The following is a 21293-nucleotide window of genomic DNA, read 5'->3' on the forward strand; positions in this document are numbered from 1 at the left end:
ATGTTCGTAGTGAACATAAGAAGTGGACATCGCCAGACCTATTGAGGAAGAAAGTGTAGAGCAATCGAGAGCTCCTGAACAGCTGCTACGTGGATGAATGTGATCGATGAGACAGTTAAAAAATGGTGGATTTGACTGATCTTTTTGGAACAGGGAACAGGACTGTTTCATTCCCATCTACATCTGAAAAGACAAACATCTAACACTTAAGATAAAGGCATAATCTGACAGATATAAACTGGATTTGATCAATCATCCCTGTATTCATCCCTCATCTGCTAACCCGAGTTATCTGAATAATTCTGCTCAGGAAAACAAATGCATGAACTAGTCTGCAAAGTTCTCCAGATAACTCAGTATAGGATCAGGCCTCGGTACTGTTGTTGGGTAGACTTTAAATCCTGTACAATTTGATGGAACTTTGGCGGCACCAGGTGGAGTATAGGGAGTACTGCAACAACATTTCATCAAACTATAATTCTTGGGTCATTGCTTTCTCACTATCTCTGTGACATGCTGCAAAGAAGTGCAAGAATAACAAAAATGTGCAAGATTTTTATCTGACAGTTAAATACTAATAATCTGGCAAACAAATCAGTTTCACTGCAAAGCAAGTTTTATTATTTACTTATTTTAAATAACAGCATATTTTACATGACTTGGAGTTCGTAAATAATGTTCCTATCATGACTATTACTATTCATATTATTATTATTATTAGCAATGGTAGTATCAGTATTATATATTACAAAAAACAAGATATTGTTAATACTTTTAGTCTGAAGGAGAATTGCCATAAAAGGATTTGCGTTAAATGAATTACCTACAAAATAAATGTCTTTTTCATTTTCACAGACTTTGGATTTCTAGATAAATCAATCTAATCGATGTAGATTTCCTTTGTGAATACCATGACTGTTGACCTGTAAATTTGGCTTCATAAAAATGAATTTCAACCAAAAAAAGTGAAGTCATCTTTTTGTTGCAGATACAGAAGTAGTACACGTTTTCAAAATAAGATAAAATGTTCATCAAAACTGCTTCTAATGAAAGCATTACAGTTATTCATAGTTATTATCAGAGCGTTGCTATTAATGTTGATATGCTTCCTTATTTAAAAAAAAACACTGTATAATATTACAGTAACAAACAGTTGAATCTACCTCGTGACGTCAGTTGTTTTTTTACCCACAATGCCGTGACGTTGCACAGCGCGACGCCGCGGCCAAAGTAAAGATGGCGGACGTATCGGAGACCGAGCTGTCAGAGGACAAAAAGGCTGAAATTGAGCTAAAGAAAAGACAGAAAAGACCGTGGGAGGATTTGCACAAGTCCGCTAAAATCGGTCTGACTCCGGAACTACCGGAAACGTTGGGATTTTACGACATTAGCGCTGTCAGGAGGGAGCAACGTGAGCAGCCAGCAGGTAAACCAACTGACGTTACTGACGAAACAGCTGATAAACATTAGTTTTAGCTTCGCGTTACTACTGCAGTGTCTTCATACATGTAATATTATAACGACAACAACAGCAGTAATGCCTGAAGTTAGTCTGCGTAAAGTTCAGTGGGTAGTAAATGTTATGTCATTTTGATAAGATAACGATACAACACTATCTAATCACAGTTTTGCCTCACAGGTGTTACGACAAATTCGGTCACCCATCAGATCACGTGACCTGATGACTGTCAGCTGCATCTGCAAACATGTTGGTTCCAGAAATGCACAGAGGGGAAGAGATTTTATAGATAAATGTATGACTGAAGCAGTTATTTGATTATTGGATCAGTTTATAGACTGAACTTAAATGACACTTTTTTTTAAATAAATGTCATAATAATTTTATATTTGTTGCAGTTATTTTTTTAAGTAAACACGCGCTGGTTCCAGCCTCTCTAAAGTGAGATAATCCTCACACGTGTTACAACTAAATATCTTTTTTGTTTTGGACTGCACGTCTGATTAAGCGAGACATTTAAGCCACATATGTTACAACAGGAATGTTTCACTGTTCTCTATAATTTTACGGAGAAGTTGGTTCATCAATACATCCAGAAGATGATTGGCAGATACTGCAAATAGTCATTAGTTGCAGACCTACTGTAGTGACACCTCACCTGTCAGTTAATGCGTCACAGACACTGATGGGTCACAAACTCAAATTCACCAGAATCTCACCTATTAAAATGTGACTTCTTAAAAACAAAGAAGTCACACTATATCACTATATCACTATATCAAAATAAAGTATAAGATACTGACTATCCCTTCACCTCATATATGCTTCTTGCTTGCTGTCCTTATAATGTAAATAAAACTTGTTCATAATAGAGTTTACAGTATTAATATATACCTGAAAGTCCTCACTGAGTCACATCTTTTGGTTGAACACCTGTTAACATGGATGAGCTAAATCTTTCCTTTTAAAATACGAGATATTTGTTGCTTGACAACATGTTTCGGCTCCGTGTGTGACTTAGACTTTAACAGCAAAGCTGTTGCTTGTTGAGACAACAATGTACTGTTAGCTCAAGACGAGCTTAAGGGTACTTAAGGGTAATTAATTCATCTTTGTGTGCAGTTGAGGAAGCGTGACATGTCTGACAGGATTTCACAGGTTCAAGTCAAGTGGAAGTGATTTCAACACAGTACGGTGGGCAGACTGAGCAATCAGCCATTTATGAAACTAGTTTATAACAAGAGATATCACTTTGTTTTAATTTTAAGAGTCTATAATCTTTCTTTTAAGAGTTTCTAATACATTGATTCAATGCAGATTCGTTTTAAAGTCACTATCACTGAACTCACTTCCTCTCAGAGTCATGTTAGCCGTGACTAAACCTACTGTATGCTACAGAAAAGTTTATTTAGCATGTTCAGTCGTTATAAAGATGTATTCGTGGTGCATTGAATCAAACAGTGAGCTGAGAATACTGTTAACCCTCCAGAGAAGTTTCCTTCTCTTTCATGGTGTGACGGTGGGAGCGTCGGCGCTCTCACTGTTGTGATTGTTGCAGACAATGGCCTCGTGGTAACACTGGCACTCTGTTGTTCCAGATCCGTCGTTGACTCGTTTCATTAGCGCAGAGCTCACCAGAGGCTACTTCCTGGAACACAATGAGGCAAAGTACACCGAGCGCAGAGAGAGAGTGTACACATGCATGCGTATTCCCAAGGAGCTGGAGAAGGTACTTTACAATACAAGTATATTTATGATGAAATATCTGAACTCATCTGCCCTCTTTCTCTTCATTTATCTCCATCTGTCGGCTGCCTTTTCATTCCGTTTACAGCTCACAGTCGGCCCATAAAGGAGTCAGTCCTAAACCTCACAACCCAGTTTTTATTAGCAGTTTGTCAGATTAAGTTTGGGATTTTAAATCTTTATTTTAGACTGTTAAACGATTTAATGGTCTTTTTTTTTTTTACATAGAGTCTCATCAGTGGTGAAAATTAGCATTAGCTTTAGTTTAACATTCGTTTCAATCTCAAGAACACACACAAACACCTTTTTATTTGTTTTTAATTTTGTACAAATGATTGATTTATGCAAAACAATAAGAGATAAAAACAACATTTTATTAGTGTCGCTCTTCTCATGAGCCACCAGGTAGCAGTATTGAAACATGAAGGTTTTATTAATCTAAACTGTGTGGTTCCTCTCTCTAATGTGTGACATACTTTATGATGATCATTTATCACACGTTAACAGAAGACTGACCCAAGTTATTAACTACAGTTTAAACATTTTACAATCTATGTCTTTGTTCGTTGTTTCTGGAGTTGAGTAGAACTTCTCTCTGCGGACTAACCTCGCTCTCACTGGTGTCGTTTTCCCTTTTGGGGGCGAGTGAGGAATGTGTGTAAACACTAAGGAGCTCTGAGACGTCACTATGCTGAGCAGAGTAACCTGACAAGCCACACAATCCACCAAAGAGTCAAAACTCCCCCACATGCTTCTACCAAAACGTACATCAGTTAGAAGAGGGAGCAAGAAGACGACACCTGGTTTAGATGGACTTCTTTTTAAAATGACAAGGCCATGACTGTTTGTATGTGGGGAGCTGTGAAGGTATGCGTCTGCTGCATCATTGCTTTAGTCATAATCTGTTTCATTTCACTGTCACATGTGGTTATTTGTATTTTTGTCACCTGGCTTTTCCTCTGATGAGAAGTGATCATTTTTGGATGTGAAGAAGCTCTTCTCTATATATTCTCTTGTATTTTCCCCGTTGTCTTGTTTTATTTAGTTGTTGTCTTCCTTTGACACGGCGAAACACTTAATGAATATTAGTAAACGTGTCTGCAGGCTGCACGGCATCTTTGTCCTTGTTTGACTTGGAGGTTGTGCAGACTGCATGTCATCCGTGGTTTGACTTGGAGTTGTTTCTGTGTGACTTCTTCTCCAGCTGATGACCTTTGGCTTCTTCCTGTGTGCGGATGCCTTCCTGTACGTCTTCACGCTGCTGCCCCTCAGGGTGCTGCTGGCCGTGCTCCGCCTCCTCACGCTGCCATGCTGTGGCTTCAGGTGAGAGCCGTCATCATTACCAAAGAAAAACAAGTACTTATACATGCATACCAAAGGAAACGCTCAACATAAACCTGCATACAATGTAAGATACAGAGGCATAGACACCTCAGGCATACGTCTGCACACGGTAACATTCAGAGGTGTGGGCTTCACAATTACGGCTAAACTGATATCTTCTGATTATCGTGTTGTTTTTTCGTACAAAATAATTTATTTTGGTGCCTGCACACTGCGATGTCACAAAGCTGGTTGAAAATCTGCAATGTTTCCCTTTTACTGATGAATCGCACCTTGTTCACTCAACTCTGACCTGTAAACGATTATTACTAATGCCATATCAGTTTGAGAGAGGACGTCGAAGTATCAGATATTAGTCATTCATGATGATTAATCGTGTAGTCCTACTATACATATGAATGGAGCTGAATCATAGATGCATATATACATTGGAAGGAAGATAGACATATTAGGTATGTTAGCATGATTTGTCTTAAACTAACGAAACATATACAGTCTTCCTTTATGTTTCTTGATTTTAAATCTTGCAAAAAAAAAAAAGGCTGAGTAAGAAATGTTTGTGTTGTTTAACCGTCGATTGCTACTTTTAACAGCAAACGTCCACATTCTGTGCGGTTGTAAAAGATGCTAAAATGTGAAAAGAACGCATGATACCGCTGATCCACCGCAGTTATATGTCACCAGTTCATGACTTTTTGTTTATGTATTTCCCTGTAAACATGCAGCACATACTGTAGTTGTGAACATGGCCTTAAAGACATTGTGGCAAAGATGTTTCTGTTAGTCGCGTATTGTACGTCAGCTGTCTAGATTTGTCTAGTTCCGGGTCTCTGAAATGGATCATGTGTCTCTCTGTCGACATGGACGCATTCTGAGGACTGTAGACTTTACTCTACAGGTCTGCAAATATATCTTCATAAGTTTGTCGTTTGTACAAAAGATCTGGAAAATGACTCGATGTTTTTATTAACTGATGTTTTACGTTGAACACACAACATGTTATTACAACGTATGTTGTATTGAAATTGAAAAGCAGCAGTGATGTAATGTAACTAAGTACTGAAGTACTTTCCTTAAGTACAATTCTGAGGTTATGCGTAATAGTTATTTTTGGAAGCAATAATATGTATGGTTCTGAAATAAGCCATTCAGCATAATTACTTCTGGTTCTTCAAGTATATTTTGTGTGCGGAAATCTTTGCACATTTACTTGAATGCAAATGTAACAGAATATATTTAAACTGTAATATTGCTACTTTTACTTCAGTAAAAGATCTGAATACTGTGCAGGAAACATACTCAGACACCCCCCTCCCCCCCCCCCCCCCCCGCCCCCGATGGACACTACCTGTCCACCCGCTCGTCTCACCCTCTGTCTGAATCTCCCCTCCCCTTCCTCCCCCGCTGCAGGGCACGCACATGCCCCTACTGCAGAAGAAGCAGGTACGCTCCCGAAAGCCTGTCAGGGCTCCGTAAATGTCATCACTGTCCTCAGCTCCACGTCCATTCACCCGTCTCTCTTCATCGCCATTGTGTGTCTGTCGATGTACAGCTTGGCACCTCGCACCATGTGTCCATTCTCCGAGCCGGAGCAGCCATGTCTGTTCCACATAAGTCAGAGTTGTTGTTTTTTGAACTCATCCGGGGGAAGGTTTGCTGAGCGTGCATGTTTATTCTCATCACCGTGTTGCTTGTCAGTGATACAGCAGCTGCACATGCTTAAACTGGAGGGCTGCTTACTGTGCAGCTCCTCTGGAACAGCTCTGGGCTCCTTTGTCTTTAAGTCGGTTGTTGTTAAGGAAGAGGAAAACATGCCCAACTCTCCTGCATAGAGCCCCCCCCCCCCCCCTCTCGCTGCTCTGCAGGTAGCAGGTCCGCCTTCTCTTCTCCTTCTGGGGCAGAGTCTTAATGCTTATTAGTCTAATACGGTATGAATGGCACACAGTGGTGGCTACTTGGAGTGCAGCACATAGCTGACTGCACTGAAGCATACATACTATTCATGTGTTTTTTATGGAGACGATGCTTGCAGAATAGAGATGGTGAACGCTGCTTTGTAGGCTCCACTAGCAGCAGCTTAGGCTCCAGGGAGCCGTGTGTGTGTTGAGTTGCATCATCAGCACCGTAACCAGCGTGTGTTTAAGAGAGGTGTAATGTTGTTAATGCGTTATTCAGTAGATGGTTGACAGAACGTTAACCAGCAACACTTATGATGAATGATTAATCGTTTAAGTGGTAACTAGTTCCAACTTTTACATTTTCTGTTTTATGTGATTTTAAATTTAATATCTTTTTATCTTCGGACAACATAAGAAATGTGAAGACGTCTACTTAGGCTCTTGGAATTTGGGCATGTTTTAGTCATTTCTTTTCTTTTTATAAAAAAAAATAGATTAACTGAGTATTAGTTGAGCAGCGATCCTGTTTTATCATATATTTTATCGATGTCGCAATACTTCGATCTCTTATGTCACTCTTCTGGCACGGCACACTTTGTCTTAGTACTAAACCTATATTCATTTATTGTAAATTATTGTACATTGAGCACTGGACAAAACAAACTTAATACCAAGAAGGGAAAAACTAACTTCATAAATGGATAATGTGTCGGATCCCTCACGCTTTTGTTGTAGTTTTGGAGCCTTTTTGACATGAACAGCTACAGATGGGGCCACTGGATGGAGCTGTAGCTTCAGGAAAACCACGTGAAATGTTAAATATCATGGAGACGCCTTCCTGATATCAGTTTGAACGGTTTAATCTGAATATTATCCTTTGTTATATGTGAAGATAGAAGAGAAATCAAGTGTTAAAGGCTTTTATGTAAGTTCACCTCATCAGTGTATCTATTCATTGGTCATGAAGGCAATAAATGTCTTTTATGCTTTGTACAAAAAGGCCCAGATGTTCATCTCATCCCGTTGTCTTCACAGCTGCACACAGTTCAGAAGACACTTGATTTAAGCTCTTCTGCACTTCATCTTCCCCAAAACCTCCGGCCTTCCTCTCATCTCGCTCAGCTCGGAGTCGGCGCCTAAAATAGCCCCACGGCCTCTGGGCCCCTTCGCTTCTATCCCAGACATGATGTTATTTTCCTCTCGTGTGTTCAAGAAGTGTAACGCGGTGAGGAGGAGTAGCCCCGTTGTTGTGATGCAAGACTAATCAACAGCCACTTAAGTTAATTAAGGTAATGATGGCTGTTAGAGTAGCTCACCGTTGTCCTGTGCTCTTGTGATTTAGTCTGTATTAGTATAAGTATTCGTCTGTGCGCTTTATAGTGATTTAATGGAGAGTCGTTTTCTGTAGGACAGGGTTCAACTTGTGCAATATTCTTAAGAGAGATGGTTGGAGTCTTTGTGGTAAAACAAACAGCCGATAACCACAATGCTTGTAGATCTTAAAGTTGGTGAGTGGATGAAACCCCTTCCTCTGGCTGTCGGTGGTGGTTGTGGACATATAGTCCAAGTCACACAGCTGAAGTGTGAAGTGTGCAGGCTGTCTTAGAGCTAAGCTCTCTCTCTGGCTCTTGGCGGTTATCCCTGTCATAGTAAATACTAAATGACCGGTCCTATGGATTTGTCAGCCCTGCTCTTAACAAGCTCTCAAGCTGCCCCTGCCAACCACTGCTACTAATTATGAAAGCTGCACATGTTTTCAGCGCGTTATTACCCGTTATAAGACATGCTTTGCTGTTCTTGCAGTATGTGACGGCTTAGCCTGTTTCCTTTCATTTATTTTGTCCACCCAACACCTCTTTGAACATTTCTGTCCAAGAGTGTGCACCATGTAGTAGACTTATATATATTTATTTATATATATATATATATATATATATATATATATATATATATATATATATATATATTTATTTATTTATATACTATGTATACGGCCTGCGGCCCTTTGCTGCTCGTCATCTCCTCTCTCTGCCCAAAATTGAAATATTTCCATAACGGTGGATGCTCAAACACAGAATTTGTGTCTGTTTGGTAGATAAGAACAACAAAGAATGAATCCTTATAAAACCAGCAGCGCAGAACTCAAACACATTAAGGAGATTAATGTTATTCATGAGATACCGTTTCATATACAGCAGATACTAACTTTAATATTATATATTGTGTCTTTTTTGTGTGTTATCAGTAGTTGTAGCCTTTCCCTTTATGCGGGGTATCTCATTTTGAACAGAAATGAATTATTTACCCCTCTGTTTTTTATTTATCATCTGTGTTCTTGCATGATATGAACAGCAGCGCCTCCACAGACAGAAGTAGTCGGTAGTGTTGCAGTCACGGTCATACTTTTCACTCGGTGTTTGTCACCACACAAGCATTACATCTGCGTACAAACACATTCTATTGTTCACTCAGGTAATATAATGACCCAATGCTTATTGTGTGCACATGCAAATACTCTACTTATATGGAGATACTGCACTATCAGCATGCAGGTGTGTGTGTGTGTGTTCAAGTACGTGAGGATGTTCTGAAAGGTTTGTATGTTAAATACAGATACCATAAGTTGATCTGTGTTTTGTGTGTGTTTTGTGTGTGTGTGTGTGTGTGGGGTCAGCGGGTCTCGGCTGCTGCAGCCGGCGCAGGTGTGTGACGTGCTGAAGGGTCTGATCATGGTGCTGTGCTTCTCCATGATGCATTATGTCGATTACTCCATGATGTACCACCTGATCAGAGGACAGTCTGTCATCAAGCTCTACATCATCTACAACATGTTGGAGGTACCTCACTGTTCATACGCTCACTTCAGACATCTGGTGGTAAAAGATCTGCATGTGTATTTAAACTTCTAGTGCGTTCTCAGTTTTTTCTTATGATTCTATGTATGTCAAGTTTTGTGCATGTGGTGTACATAGTTCTGGACACTTGTTAAAACCGAAATGGACCAAAAACTACTTGGAACGAGTGAATCTCTGTGAGAATCACACGGTTAGTAGACTATTCTCGATGTAGCAAAAGGTAAACGTATAAAACATGTCAGACTGCACATTTAATGTCATTGGAACCCTCTTTTTATAGACACAATGCAATATGTGTTGTTATGAACGTAATAAAGCTCAGCTTGATGTGACCTATGATAGACAGCCAACAGATTATTGTAAAGGAAAGGGTTGGATATTATCTCAAAAGAGAACAAAACAAAAACCGAATAAGCCCAAGATGCGCTCATGTGGATGAGAGGAAATGAACCAGCCTTCTGGTTGAAATACATGCCGTTATCAATAAGTTTTGATCTTATCCGTCTTTCCTCTTTCAGGTGGCCGACCGCCTCTTCTCCTCCTTCGGTCAAGACATCCTGGACGCTCTCTACTGGACGGCCACTGAACCCAAAAATCGGAAAAGAGACAGTATAGGAGTCATTCCTCACTTCTTAATGGCCGTCTTCTACGTCTGTATCCTTCTTGTTAACATCTACAGGAATTATGAGAGAGGAGTGAAAAATAGCCTGAATTAAAAATATAAGAATTATCACGTAAGAAAGAACAGACGTACACAATTTGTATTTAATTATTTATCCATTATTTATGCAGCGGGGGGCCTTATACTTTATAATTTATTTTATTATTTAGATGTCCTATCTGTGATACAATATAAATATTAATTTCTTAACATATTGTAGCTACAGGTAAAGAGATCCCATTATGTCTTAGTGGCATTGGAAGGTGGTCTGTCTGACTATTAAGTTAGTTAAATTATTTTTTGATAAACATTTAGTGGTATTTGGTGTTTTCCTGAGTGGCTTCTCCTCAGTCCTCCATGCCATCCTCATCATGGTCCAAGCCTCCACCCTCAACGTCGCCTTCAACTCACACAACAAGTCCCTGCTCACCATCATGATGTCCAACAACGTCAGTGTTCTCTCACACTCACACTCACACACGCACTCACACACTCACTTACAGATAAGACATTATAGCTCACAACAATCTGCCCGATGAGATTGTTTAAGCAGCTGAAACCTCACACAAAGTAAATATCTGCAAACATTCCACATTTATCTTAAATCATTTGTATGCAGAATCTGTATCCCCACGTGTCTTGTGGTGATGAATCATTAATGTTACAGCTGCAACACGATGATTTGTTTGTTTTTTATGGATCATAACTGCTCCTGACGGCATTTCTTTCTTTGTTCTTCTGTTGTCTCGATCACAGTTTGTGGAGATCAAAGGAAGTGTGTTCAAGAAATTTGAGAAGAACAACTTATTTCAAATGTCGAACAGTGGTAAGATATTCAATGTCCTATCAGAAATCACACATTTTAATTATTGAAAAGAGCAAGAGAACCAAAACAAATCTTGAGCTTTATTTAAAAACATCTGTAGGTTTTTTTTTTGGTTTTTTTTTGCAGAGTAGTAAAATCAATGTGTTTCACTTCTTATGTGATGTTGTCAGTCCGCACAGAATGTACTCCTATTAGGTCAATGTGACAGATCGGAATAGCAGTTCATTTTGTTGAAAATTTAAAATAATGAATTATATGCAAACTTCTCACCGTGGGCCACATTGGACGGGCCGGTTCTGGCTCTCGGGACGTATGTTTGACACCCCTGATGTAGATGAAGCAACCGCTTATCGTCAGTTACTTTTGGATAGACGTATGGCAGACGTGTAGTTAACATGACTGACTGATTTTTAACATCAAACTCAAAAGGAAAAACATTCAAAATAACAATTTAAGTCAAACGGTTAATTTTCCTTATTTACAAGCCTTTTATGAATCCATTTCGTTTAATGGTACAATACAGAGATATTCAATGTATTCTGCATTTCCCTGTTCATTCTCAAAGGCAGCGTATGTGTTTTTTTACTATCTCAGTCACTTATTGTATTCTAATGACAGCAGAAGACAATAGGCCTTAATCAGCTGCCGTTTCCCTCTCGCTGTTTACTCACATGGAGTAATTCCCTGTTTAAGCAGCTGAGCGTGGTCCTAACTAGCATAGATGATGGCATGCTCAACGTCTACATCTGTGTCTTTAAATGATGGTAGATGGGTGTTTAAAGCCTCTAAATACTGTGATAAGACTGAAGCCCGTGTGACTGATGTGCTGCTGTAATGTAGCTAACGGGGACTTATTTCACACTTTTTTTACAGTAAAGTCTAATTTAAAACCCTCTTTCACGAGGATACCAAATGTGGCTGAATGCAACGTCACTGAAGTTGTGATGCCTCTGAACCAAGTTGTTCCAGAGTTTAGCGATTGTAATCACAGATGTGTTCATCTTATCCTGCAGATATCAAGGAACGGTTCACCAGCTACGTCCTCCTGCTCATCGTTTGTCTCAGGAACATGGAGCAGTTCTCATGGAACCCAGGTAATCAACCTGCACCTTAGTAGATTTATATTATACTGTCGTACATTTAACAGTGGCAGGTTTGATAGTTGTGACATCTGCGGTCAGTGCATGTCATGGTAAAAAATTCAGAGAAATATGCTGAGCAGCTTCTTTCCTGCTGCTGTGGTTTTGTTCTGCACTGCAACACCTTGGGGATGTTTCTCTCTCCCAACAAACTGACTGAGCGAGAGAGCAGAGTGAAGGATGAGAGCGCGGCGTTTCTGTGTGACAGCCGTCTGAAAACACTCCGCTCCTTCTGTCACTCTCAGAGCCAGAACACACAGTGGATGACAGACGTGGCCTGTCAGCTGGAATCAAAACACGCTGATGTGTTAATACTGGCAGAGCCGCAGCCTTCTGTTGCTAAAGAGGCAAACAAATCACAAGCCGCCAGTAATTTACTTGTCTTCCACGGAGCATTGGTGGTGCCAGCACCGCTTTGTTGACGTTACACAGAACCAAAGCACCTGCTCTCAGCTCATTACCTGCTGAAGAAATGAGAGCCAAATGCGTATTTAAGAAATAGTTTGTCAACTTCTAGTTAAATATTAGTTATAATCACAATCTGTCTGTTTGTGTTTGTGCTGCCATCAGCCACTGGGTCCTACATTGTGCAGACTGCCTCGGGATTAATAAATATATGTTCATGTTATTTGCATGCGTGTCTCAACATTGAACCTTATGTTAGAATATGTCAGGAGTTTACCGTGAACACAACTAACCACAGCTGTTAAAAGTGTCCAGCAAAGTAAACTGGTATGTTGTGAGAATGTCGACAACGTCCAGCGAAGGTTTGCTGAGCATGTTCACTCTCTCATAAATTTGATTAAATATTGTTTTAAATATAACACTTAGAGCTTCTTGTGACCTGTTTCTTTCCTCAGACCACCTGTGGGTGTTGTTCCCTGATGTCTTCATGGTCGTCACCTCCGAAGTTGTTGTCGACATCATTAAACATGCGTTCATCACCAAATTCAACGACATCACTGCAGATGTAAGGGCCGCGCGTGTGACGTTCATTATTTCTAAAATTCACCAACAAACTACTTGTCACACACACAATACTTGTACAACATGTGGTCTGTTCCCTGATTAAGACTTACACACTCCATGTTTGGGCTTGTCTCTCTCTCCCAGGTGTACAGTGAGTACAGAGCCAGTTTGGCTTTTGATCTCGTCAGCAGTCGACAGAAGAACGTAAGCAACTGTCTCATCCCACTTACATAAACAGCACCGAGCCGACGCAGCTAATCGACGCAGGTTTGTCGAGTGCTGTAACGTGTGCTTGTCCGTCACTGTGTAGGCTTGTACAGACTACAGTGACTCAGTGGCCCGGAGGATGGGCTTCATCCCTCTGCCTTTGGCGGTTCTGGTAAGAAAGGCTGTTATTCAGACATTAAATACCAGAAGAGAGTGAGTCATCGGCACAGAAACAGTATCCAGAACTTCCTGCAAACTTGTACTAGCTGCCATTTTATTTTGTAAAGTCCATTCATGTCATTTGTTGACAGCTCATCCGTGTGGTGATGAGTTCGGTGAAGGTGCAGGGAGCCCTGTCATACACGTGCGTGTTCCTCTGTTATCTTGGGTAAGTCTGTTGAAGTTTTACTGTCAAATTAAATAATGCTGTTATTACACGATGTCACTGTGGATCCTCCTGCCCAGCAGCCAAACCTGAGGGAGCTTTTAAGCCTTACATTAATGTCGTCGTTATACTGAACTTGGCCTTTTCATTTTCCATATGCTGCATGTATTTTAATCTGACTGTAAACGTGTAGCTCAAAAGGAGATTTAAAGGCTGAAAATGGTTTAGGTTGTTCATGCACGTCCCTCTTCTTAAAGTTCAGGCTTAAACCATTCAGATTTAGGTCAAAGTCAAAATTTCCATTTTTTTAATCTCGACACTGGAATCATGTCGTCATATGTCGGATATTGAAATGTTTTGTTTGACTGTTGTGTTTTAAATGTGCAAACAGACTGCCATGTGCTGTCACGCTTGCAGAGTCACAGGAACACAAGCAGGCGCTGCAATAAACACACTGAGAATCAGAGACACACACACACCGTTACATAAGTATTAACACTGTGGCCTCACGTTGTCCCTGTGCTGAGCTGCCGATTGCCCCGCTCGCTCTCATTTGCCGGATCCCGTTGGGCTCGTACCATCGAAGAGTTTCCCTCAGGGTGAAGAATACAACGTTGTCATCGCGAGTGCCGTCTCTGGCCTTCCCCACCCCCCCGATTTAAAAAAAATAACTCCGGCTGGAACAGCTCGCTGTGCCTTGGCAAAGACTCAGCCGCGCTGACACGCTCTCAGTCCGAAACACCCGGTCACAGGGAGCGGTGGTCCACAGACCCAAATGTGTCCGTCTCTCTTATGTCACAGTGTCAGAGGTTGGGCCTCGTAGCGAAGCACAGAAACGAAGGAGGATGGTTCACATCAACGTCCTGGTGTCAGTGGCGATTGAAGAGATTGATTTTAACTGACGCTCAACACTGCACTGTAATATCTCGGCTTCAGACCAGCACTGAATAACTGCAGGAGAGATGGAATAGGCTGTTAAGTTATGACTACAAGGATCATCCTCATTATGTTTGTATTGTGAAATATAGATGGTGTTGAATCCATCAACCAAACTGGCAAAAAAAGCTCAAATTTCTAAAATAATATTTCAATACATTAGATGTCAGAAGCAATAGAAGACAACGTGAAATGTTATCTGGAATTGTTTTACATCAGATTTGGAAATGCTTCATCAAAATGTGATTGTTATTTTTAGTCATCCAACAAAGTGTAGAAGACTGCAGACATGCATCTCTCTAATCAGCAGCCTTCTCCATCTTTAGGCTGGTGACACTTAAAGTGCTGAACAGCATTGTGCTGCTGGGGAAGTCGTGTGTTTACGTCAAGAGGGCCAACATGGAGGACAAACTGTTTGAGAGGCCCCCCACCGCGCCATCGTCCGCTGGGAAAACCCCCGGCAGAGCTGACCACACCAGATGTCCCACACCTTCAGGTAAACACGGACCACTTCAACCAATACCTTGTGAACGCCAACCCATGCACTACCTTCACATTAAATAATAATGAAAGGGTAAATATAGAATTCATATATCTTATTTCCATGGCCAAGGAAAGTTAAATCAATATTTGTGAACATGAGCTCCTCTCGCTCTCGAAGCCAGAAACCAGAGAAGTAAATCTCAACCTGACATATTTATATTGCCATATAGTGGAGACCAAACACAGGATAATGGTGCTCCGTACGGGCCGGAAGTGAAATGTCAATGTTGTGTTCTCAACCTGTTTGCTCTGCTGCAAATGGCCCCAAAAAATAGGTTGTTGCAGGTTTACATTAACGTGGCAATGTGTTGTATGTCAACATGTTTATAACTGGAGTGTTCCCAATCCCCTTACATACATCTGGTAATTATACCGTGTGGAACTATCAGGTGTCCTACAGTCAGTATACCATAAGTCCTGATATGTATGTTTCTGTATATAAAACTATAATACTTTCTTCCATGTTCTCATCAGTAGACGAATGAAAATCCAGGAACGTTGCTTTTTACAAGATAATAAACTAAATAATTACAAACAATAACATAATTAAATAAATTCCTTTCCATGTCCAGCTGTTAGACCTCGAGCCATCTGTTTTGAATACATACATGTTTTAACCAATGTCCAAAAATAAATTCTGGCACATTAGACGTTGAGATTTTATTGTGCGCTCATATCTTCAGCATGAGGAGTCCAGAGAGCCTTGGAGGTCATGATGCAGTGTGAACGCGACACTTTGATTTTGGATCTAAGTACAAAAGAAATGCAGCGTAGAGATGCTGAAAAAAAGTGTTTCAGCTTTTGCAGCTGCTGTACAGGCAATGACGGAACATATATCGAGTGTAATTATTTTTGAAATGCACAAAAGCTTCTGATCACAGAACATCGAAAAGACCTGAGAGAGCATCCTGGTGCTTCTCAGGAATAGATGTCGTGTAAATGAGGCGTCCTGGGATTTCATATTCCTCATGAATAATGTGGATGCTGCTCTTTGCCTCCCACTCCATTGCTGATCTTTCCCGTCTCTGCACACTTTGACATACCGTGTCTAATAAAACATTGTCTTCCGCTGATCTTAAGAAACAAATACACAGAGAAAACATCGTCATTTACATACCTATCTGACTGTTTCTAAATCTGGTGTTTGTCCGCTGCATGCAGCATGTTACCTAACTGGCCTTGCCTTACAGGGGAATCGTGACTATATTAACATTTTTAGGCATTTAGCTGACACTTGTATCCAGACAGATTTGTCAGCAGGTAGGAGCTCAGTGTCCAGCTTCAGGCAGCCAATAGAAACACTTAGTTTGTGGTGATGCCGAAATTAAACTTGTGACCTTTTAGTGGTGGATGAGTCTACCTGCCCATCAGGCTGAAACTTGTTATAGAAATGGAGTTTAAATCAAAACCACTGAGAGGTTTAAATATAAATCAGCTATGTGACATTAGATTATGGGGATGGAGCAGGTACGGCATTAGACATTTTGGAGTTTCAACCTCCGATTACAGCGCTTCCATCAGGCCAATGACTTTACTTTGTCTGGACTCCAAAATGTATCGTACCGCCACAATTGTACCAGCAGTACTGGAGGTTGTTATTTTGATGCAGTTTGATGTTAATCACAAGATAAGTCACTTCTTTGTAAGGATAGTTGTAGATCATAGCAAGTGTTTGAGCCCTTCTGTGATAGAAGATCCAGATCAATTAACAGCAAGAGTTACTCAGCAACTGCGTTCACAATCAAATATCTCATTACCTCATTTTCTTGCACAAATGCAAAACGTTACCTTGTTAAAGGTTCTCAGTTGTGAGGATTTGCAGCTCTTCTCTGTCGCGCTGCATGTGATGGTGAACTGAATATAAATGGGTTCAGGACTGTTGGCTAAGACAGATGAAGGCTTTAAGACATTGCCATGGCATTTCTTTTAAAATTAATTTCCATCAATAATGAAAGTCGTTGTAGACTTTAGACACACAGTGATGTGCTGGAAGTCATTCTATATGACAGACATCAACAAGTAAACAAAAACCTCATTCCAACATTGAAATATGTACTTATGAATCCCGTCATTAACATTTATGTAAATATCTTGACAAACTGTTAAACAGGCCCTGTACCTCACACAGATATGAAGGTGGCGGTATCTCACTGTCATCCGCAGCCAAATCCCCGCAGATCTTTTCTCCCGTGTGCCTGCGGCTCTGAGCCGGGAGCTTTAAAATGACAAAGATCCCGATGGTGCATCATGTCACATGACACATCAAAGCTGCTAGCAGCGCCTGTGTCTCCAATCAATGTGGTTCCTCACAAAGCAGCTACCAGGCTTAAGGCGGCAAAGCTCTGACATGTAGCGTACATAGAGTGAGCATATTAATGAGTCTCCTTCTGCTTCCCACACATTTAGCTGCTGGGATTTGAACCAGCTACCTCACAGCACATATACTCTCTTTACTAACATCAAGCTAGCTCGGTCTGTGCCTCCAGCTTCACCTGCTGCTCCAGTGGATTCGCTGCACAATTCTGTTCATCTCCATGTCTTTGTCTCAGCACTGATCTGGATTCACATAACATTAGATATGCCATCTGTCTATACTGCATGTTTTTGTCCGGAGGGCAGAAATGGGTAATGAGCGGTTTCACATCAGCCATCTCAAACCCCATATGGTAGTTAGCTGTTATTAAAGCTCACAGATCTTCCAGAGAGGAAGAGAACGGCGGCTCTTTCCTGCAGTGCGTGATTCTTCTAAACCTTTTATAATGTGCACCCTGAAGGACTCCAAAGAGTTTATTGAATCATGTAAATGATACAACCCAGACACAAACGGGTGTAATTAAGAAAAAAACTGCTTAGCAGCCTTTATGCCAAAGTCAAATTTCCCTAGGTACGAATAAAGTTATCTTGACTCTTAAACTAAATAAACAACAAATAAACAAACAATAAAAAAAGAACTTCTGCTGACGAACCTGCATTCATTTATTTATTCTGGTCACAAGCTTTTGATATGGTGAATAGTTACTATTTACACCTCCAGCAGTATATCTTCTGCTAGATGTTTGCGATGTTCACAAGCTGGTCGCTTACTTCTCGTCTGTCTGTTGTTTCGTGCTTGACGGGTTTTGTACGGAGGCTTTATCGCGGCTTTGAGCTGAGACTGAACCGCAACAGTAAAGTTATAGATGTACAGACAATGAGCTAAAAGATACTAAAAGAGTAGTCGTAGTAACAAGTAGAGCAGAGGAGAGCACCACAGTTCTGTGATAATTGCATACTATACATACTGGAGTAACATAGTTACCAGCTTCACATGTCGAGATCAGACTTCGGTCATAAGTCCTAAACTGTCCCTACACTACAAAACTGACAGTTGCCTAACCTGAGAATATATCTCATATCTTACGTACCCAATTATTTTGGCTAGTTTGACAACTTCTATGATGTGTTTTGTGACGTCGTTAAAATAGTGGAGCAATCACTCTGTGCTGCTTTGAAACTGAGCTTACTTAGCTGAGCAGCCTAAAATTCACTCATCCGCGTGATATATCTTTTGTCACTAAATTACATTTTTTCCCAATATTCCTTCCAGGTGAATCCAAGATGGAGCCGCCCGTCACACCCTTCAGCCCACCACCGTCCTCCTCTGTGACCGCCCAGCCGACTCCCAGGACTGACTTGTTTCCCCCCCTGCCCACTGATCCCTCTCCAGCTGCTCCAGCCAGCCGTCCCCCGACTCCACCGCCTGAACAACCTGCACCTTCGCTCTCCAAAGAGGAGGAGGAGGAGGAGGAGGAGGAGCCACAAGAAACCTCCAAACTGAAGCACAGGACTCCCAATAAAGACCTGCTGGAGATCGACCGTTTCACAATCTGTGGTAACCGCATCGACTGACCAGCCGCTGACGTAGCGACTGACCACTCGGGACAGACGGAGAGCGAAGGGCTCTTCAAGCCGGCTTTGTTCTGGCCGACAGCAGCAGGAAGCTGACTTTATTTAAGTCGGTGGCAACACAGTTATTGTGAACAGAGACGATGCTGCTGCTGTGGAGGAGGACTGGAGTCCAGAAGACTGTGGAGCTCAGTCCTCAGGATGAACTGTCATGTTAGTGTGTGTGTGTGTGTGTGTGTGTGTGTGTGTGTGAGTGAGGATGGTACAGTATTTGGAGTGGGTATGCAGGTGTGTGTGTGTGTGTGTGGGGCAGCATATGTGAGAACACACAAGCACTTCCTGTCTGAGCGTCACTGGGACCAGAAAGAGAGAAACTTCTCAGTTCGCTCAGCAGCCAGTAGACAAACTTCCTCTTACGTTGGAGGTCTTTTTATTTCCTTTTACACCTGATTAAAAAAACGTGAAATATCTGCTGTCATATCACTTTTTAATTTCCTTTTGCAGCACAGCTTTTATAATCGGACATTGGGGTTACTTTTGGAACACGACTAAACGGTTTCTTCAAGAATGGCCTTGAAGTCAGTGTTTCCCAACCTGAGGGTCCTGACCTGCACAGGGTCCAAGATGGTGGGTCACAAGGTGATCAACAAAACAGAAAACAGTTATGCTTCTTAAAATGATGTTTAGTCAGACTCGTCTTGTTACTTTCTGCATAATTTTAACTTTTCGGGTACTCATTAAACAAACACACCACTGATGACTCGGGCTAACAAACTGAAAATGGTTTGCTTTAAAGGCCAATAAAGTTTGTGAAACGCAGCTCTAAGCAGTCGCACAATGACAAAACTAAGTGAAGCGTTTTACTTCTCAACATCATCGTTTGAGTTACGGACGTGACTTTTAATTAGAGTCTTTGGTTTACACAGCCAACGGATAAAGTCATTTGCGGCGCCTTCTAAAGGACTGTTCATTAAAGGAAGCCGTCAGTGCACAGCAACAGAAGCTGCTGGTAAAACGCTGCTGAGTACCGACACTGAATCTGCTAAATCGGATGCAAAATATAATATTCTTAACAATTCAATATCGGGACATAAAGTTCCAGCAGCCAAATATTTAATTGACACAATCGCACATCTGATACTGATGTACATTCAAAGAAGGCGTCGTGATGTAAAGTGGAGCCTCATATTCTACTGAACCTGAACCACAACTGGACCCAGCTGGGTTCACGGAGACGAGTCCGAAGTTTTCTTATGCAAGCTGGTCCAGCCCACTGCCTGCTTTGTTTCTTCAGTTTGGTTCCTTATTTAATTCCTACCTCGATACTGTATGAAAATGCCCCCTTTTGTATTAATAAAAGTTCATTTTTTACGAGTGTTTTATTGGAACAATAAGCAGTATAATTATTAGATATCTGTCTGTCCTCCTTGTTGCTCTCTCGTCTGTTTCTCTAGGATTTATTTTGAGCCTCAGACTTCATGCTGTTTGAGCCGGCTTCCTAATTTGGAGTCACGATGAGACAAACTTCCTACAGATGTGAAACTACGACTACGTGTCTCTTAAGTGCAGCTCGTTCGATTCACATTCTGAGATTAGTTATTTATTAGTCTGGATCCTCGACATACAAGTTTCTTATGCACAAGTCTGTAAAGCTTGAAGAAAAATTACAAACTGAATTCTTACTTCTTATACAAAAAACTAAATTGGAAGCTACTACCGGTATATGGAAAACTACAAAATGTAATTAGTCCAGGTGTTTACGCCTGTTTTTTTTATTATTATATATAAAAAGTCTCGTCTGCTTAGTCAGTCCCGTCCTTTCTAGTGAACACAAACAATGTGCTCTTTGCATGTGAAATGTTGCTTTTTTCACATGTGAAATGGTAAAAAGCTTCGTTAAAGACGCAGAGTTGGGATTGTTTTGTCAAACTAAATGAATCGATATTTCCTCCTAATGGAAGCAAACCGAATACACAGACAATGTTAAAGCTTACAGGAGCTTTTTATGATTCATTTTTTTATATCCCTGCCCGTAAGTCGATGACCTCACTTCTGTTGAGGACGAGTGCACCATATCTGCTGCTGGTTTAAGGTCAGAGTAAATCTGCAGACTTTCTTAAGAGGGCTAATCTGCTTATAACTGCTGGAGACTGAGACGAGCTTCCTAACAGGACGACAGCAGTCGCAGTAGTAGTAGCAGCAGCAGTAGCAGTATAGTAGTAGTTGGAGAGGGTGCAGAACATCACCCAGACATTGAAGATGACATGATGGTTCATTCTGACACAGGGCTGAGACAGATCTCACTTCAAAAAGACAACAAATTGACGAGACTAAAAAGGAGTCGTGAAATAAACGGAGGAGAGTAACGATATCAGCGGCATACGACTAATTAGAAAGCAGGGAAAATAACTTAATCTCTGTGAGTACGGACGACCTTTTA

At 41.0% G+C, this 21293-nt stretch overlaps 1 protein-coding gene across 1 annotated transcript; it reads left to right on the plus strand.

Annotated features, from left to right (window-relative positions):
* Window positions 1-1236: 1236 nt before the first annotated feature.
* tapt1a (transmembrane anterior posterior transformation 1a) lies at window positions 1237-19317 on the plus strand (the record flags this gene model as incomplete). Its single annotated transcript, XM_079268271.1, has 14 exons — window positions 1237-1426; window positions 3058-3188; window positions 4410-4528; window positions 9122-9284; window positions 9821-9956; window positions 10315-10412; window positions 10720-10789; window positions 11803-11883; window positions 12789-12898; window positions 13042-13101; window positions 13208-13276; window positions 13416-13492; window positions 14752-14921; window positions 18555-19317. The coding sequence occupies 14 exons, from the start codon at window positions 1237-1239 to the stop codon at window positions 18854-18856; spliced, it is 1776 nt and encodes a 591-aa protein (XP_079124397.1). The 3' UTR covers window positions 18857-19317.
* Between the last annotated feature and the right edge of the window lie 1976 nt (window positions 19318-21293).

The sequence above is a fragment of the Melanostigma gelatinosum genome, assembly GCF_949748355.1.
Source record: "Melanostigma gelatinosum genome assembly, chromosome: 5".
Taxonomy (NCBI): domain Eukaryota; kingdom Metazoa; phylum Chordata; class Actinopteri; order Perciformes; family Zoarcidae; genus Melanostigma; species Melanostigma gelatinosum.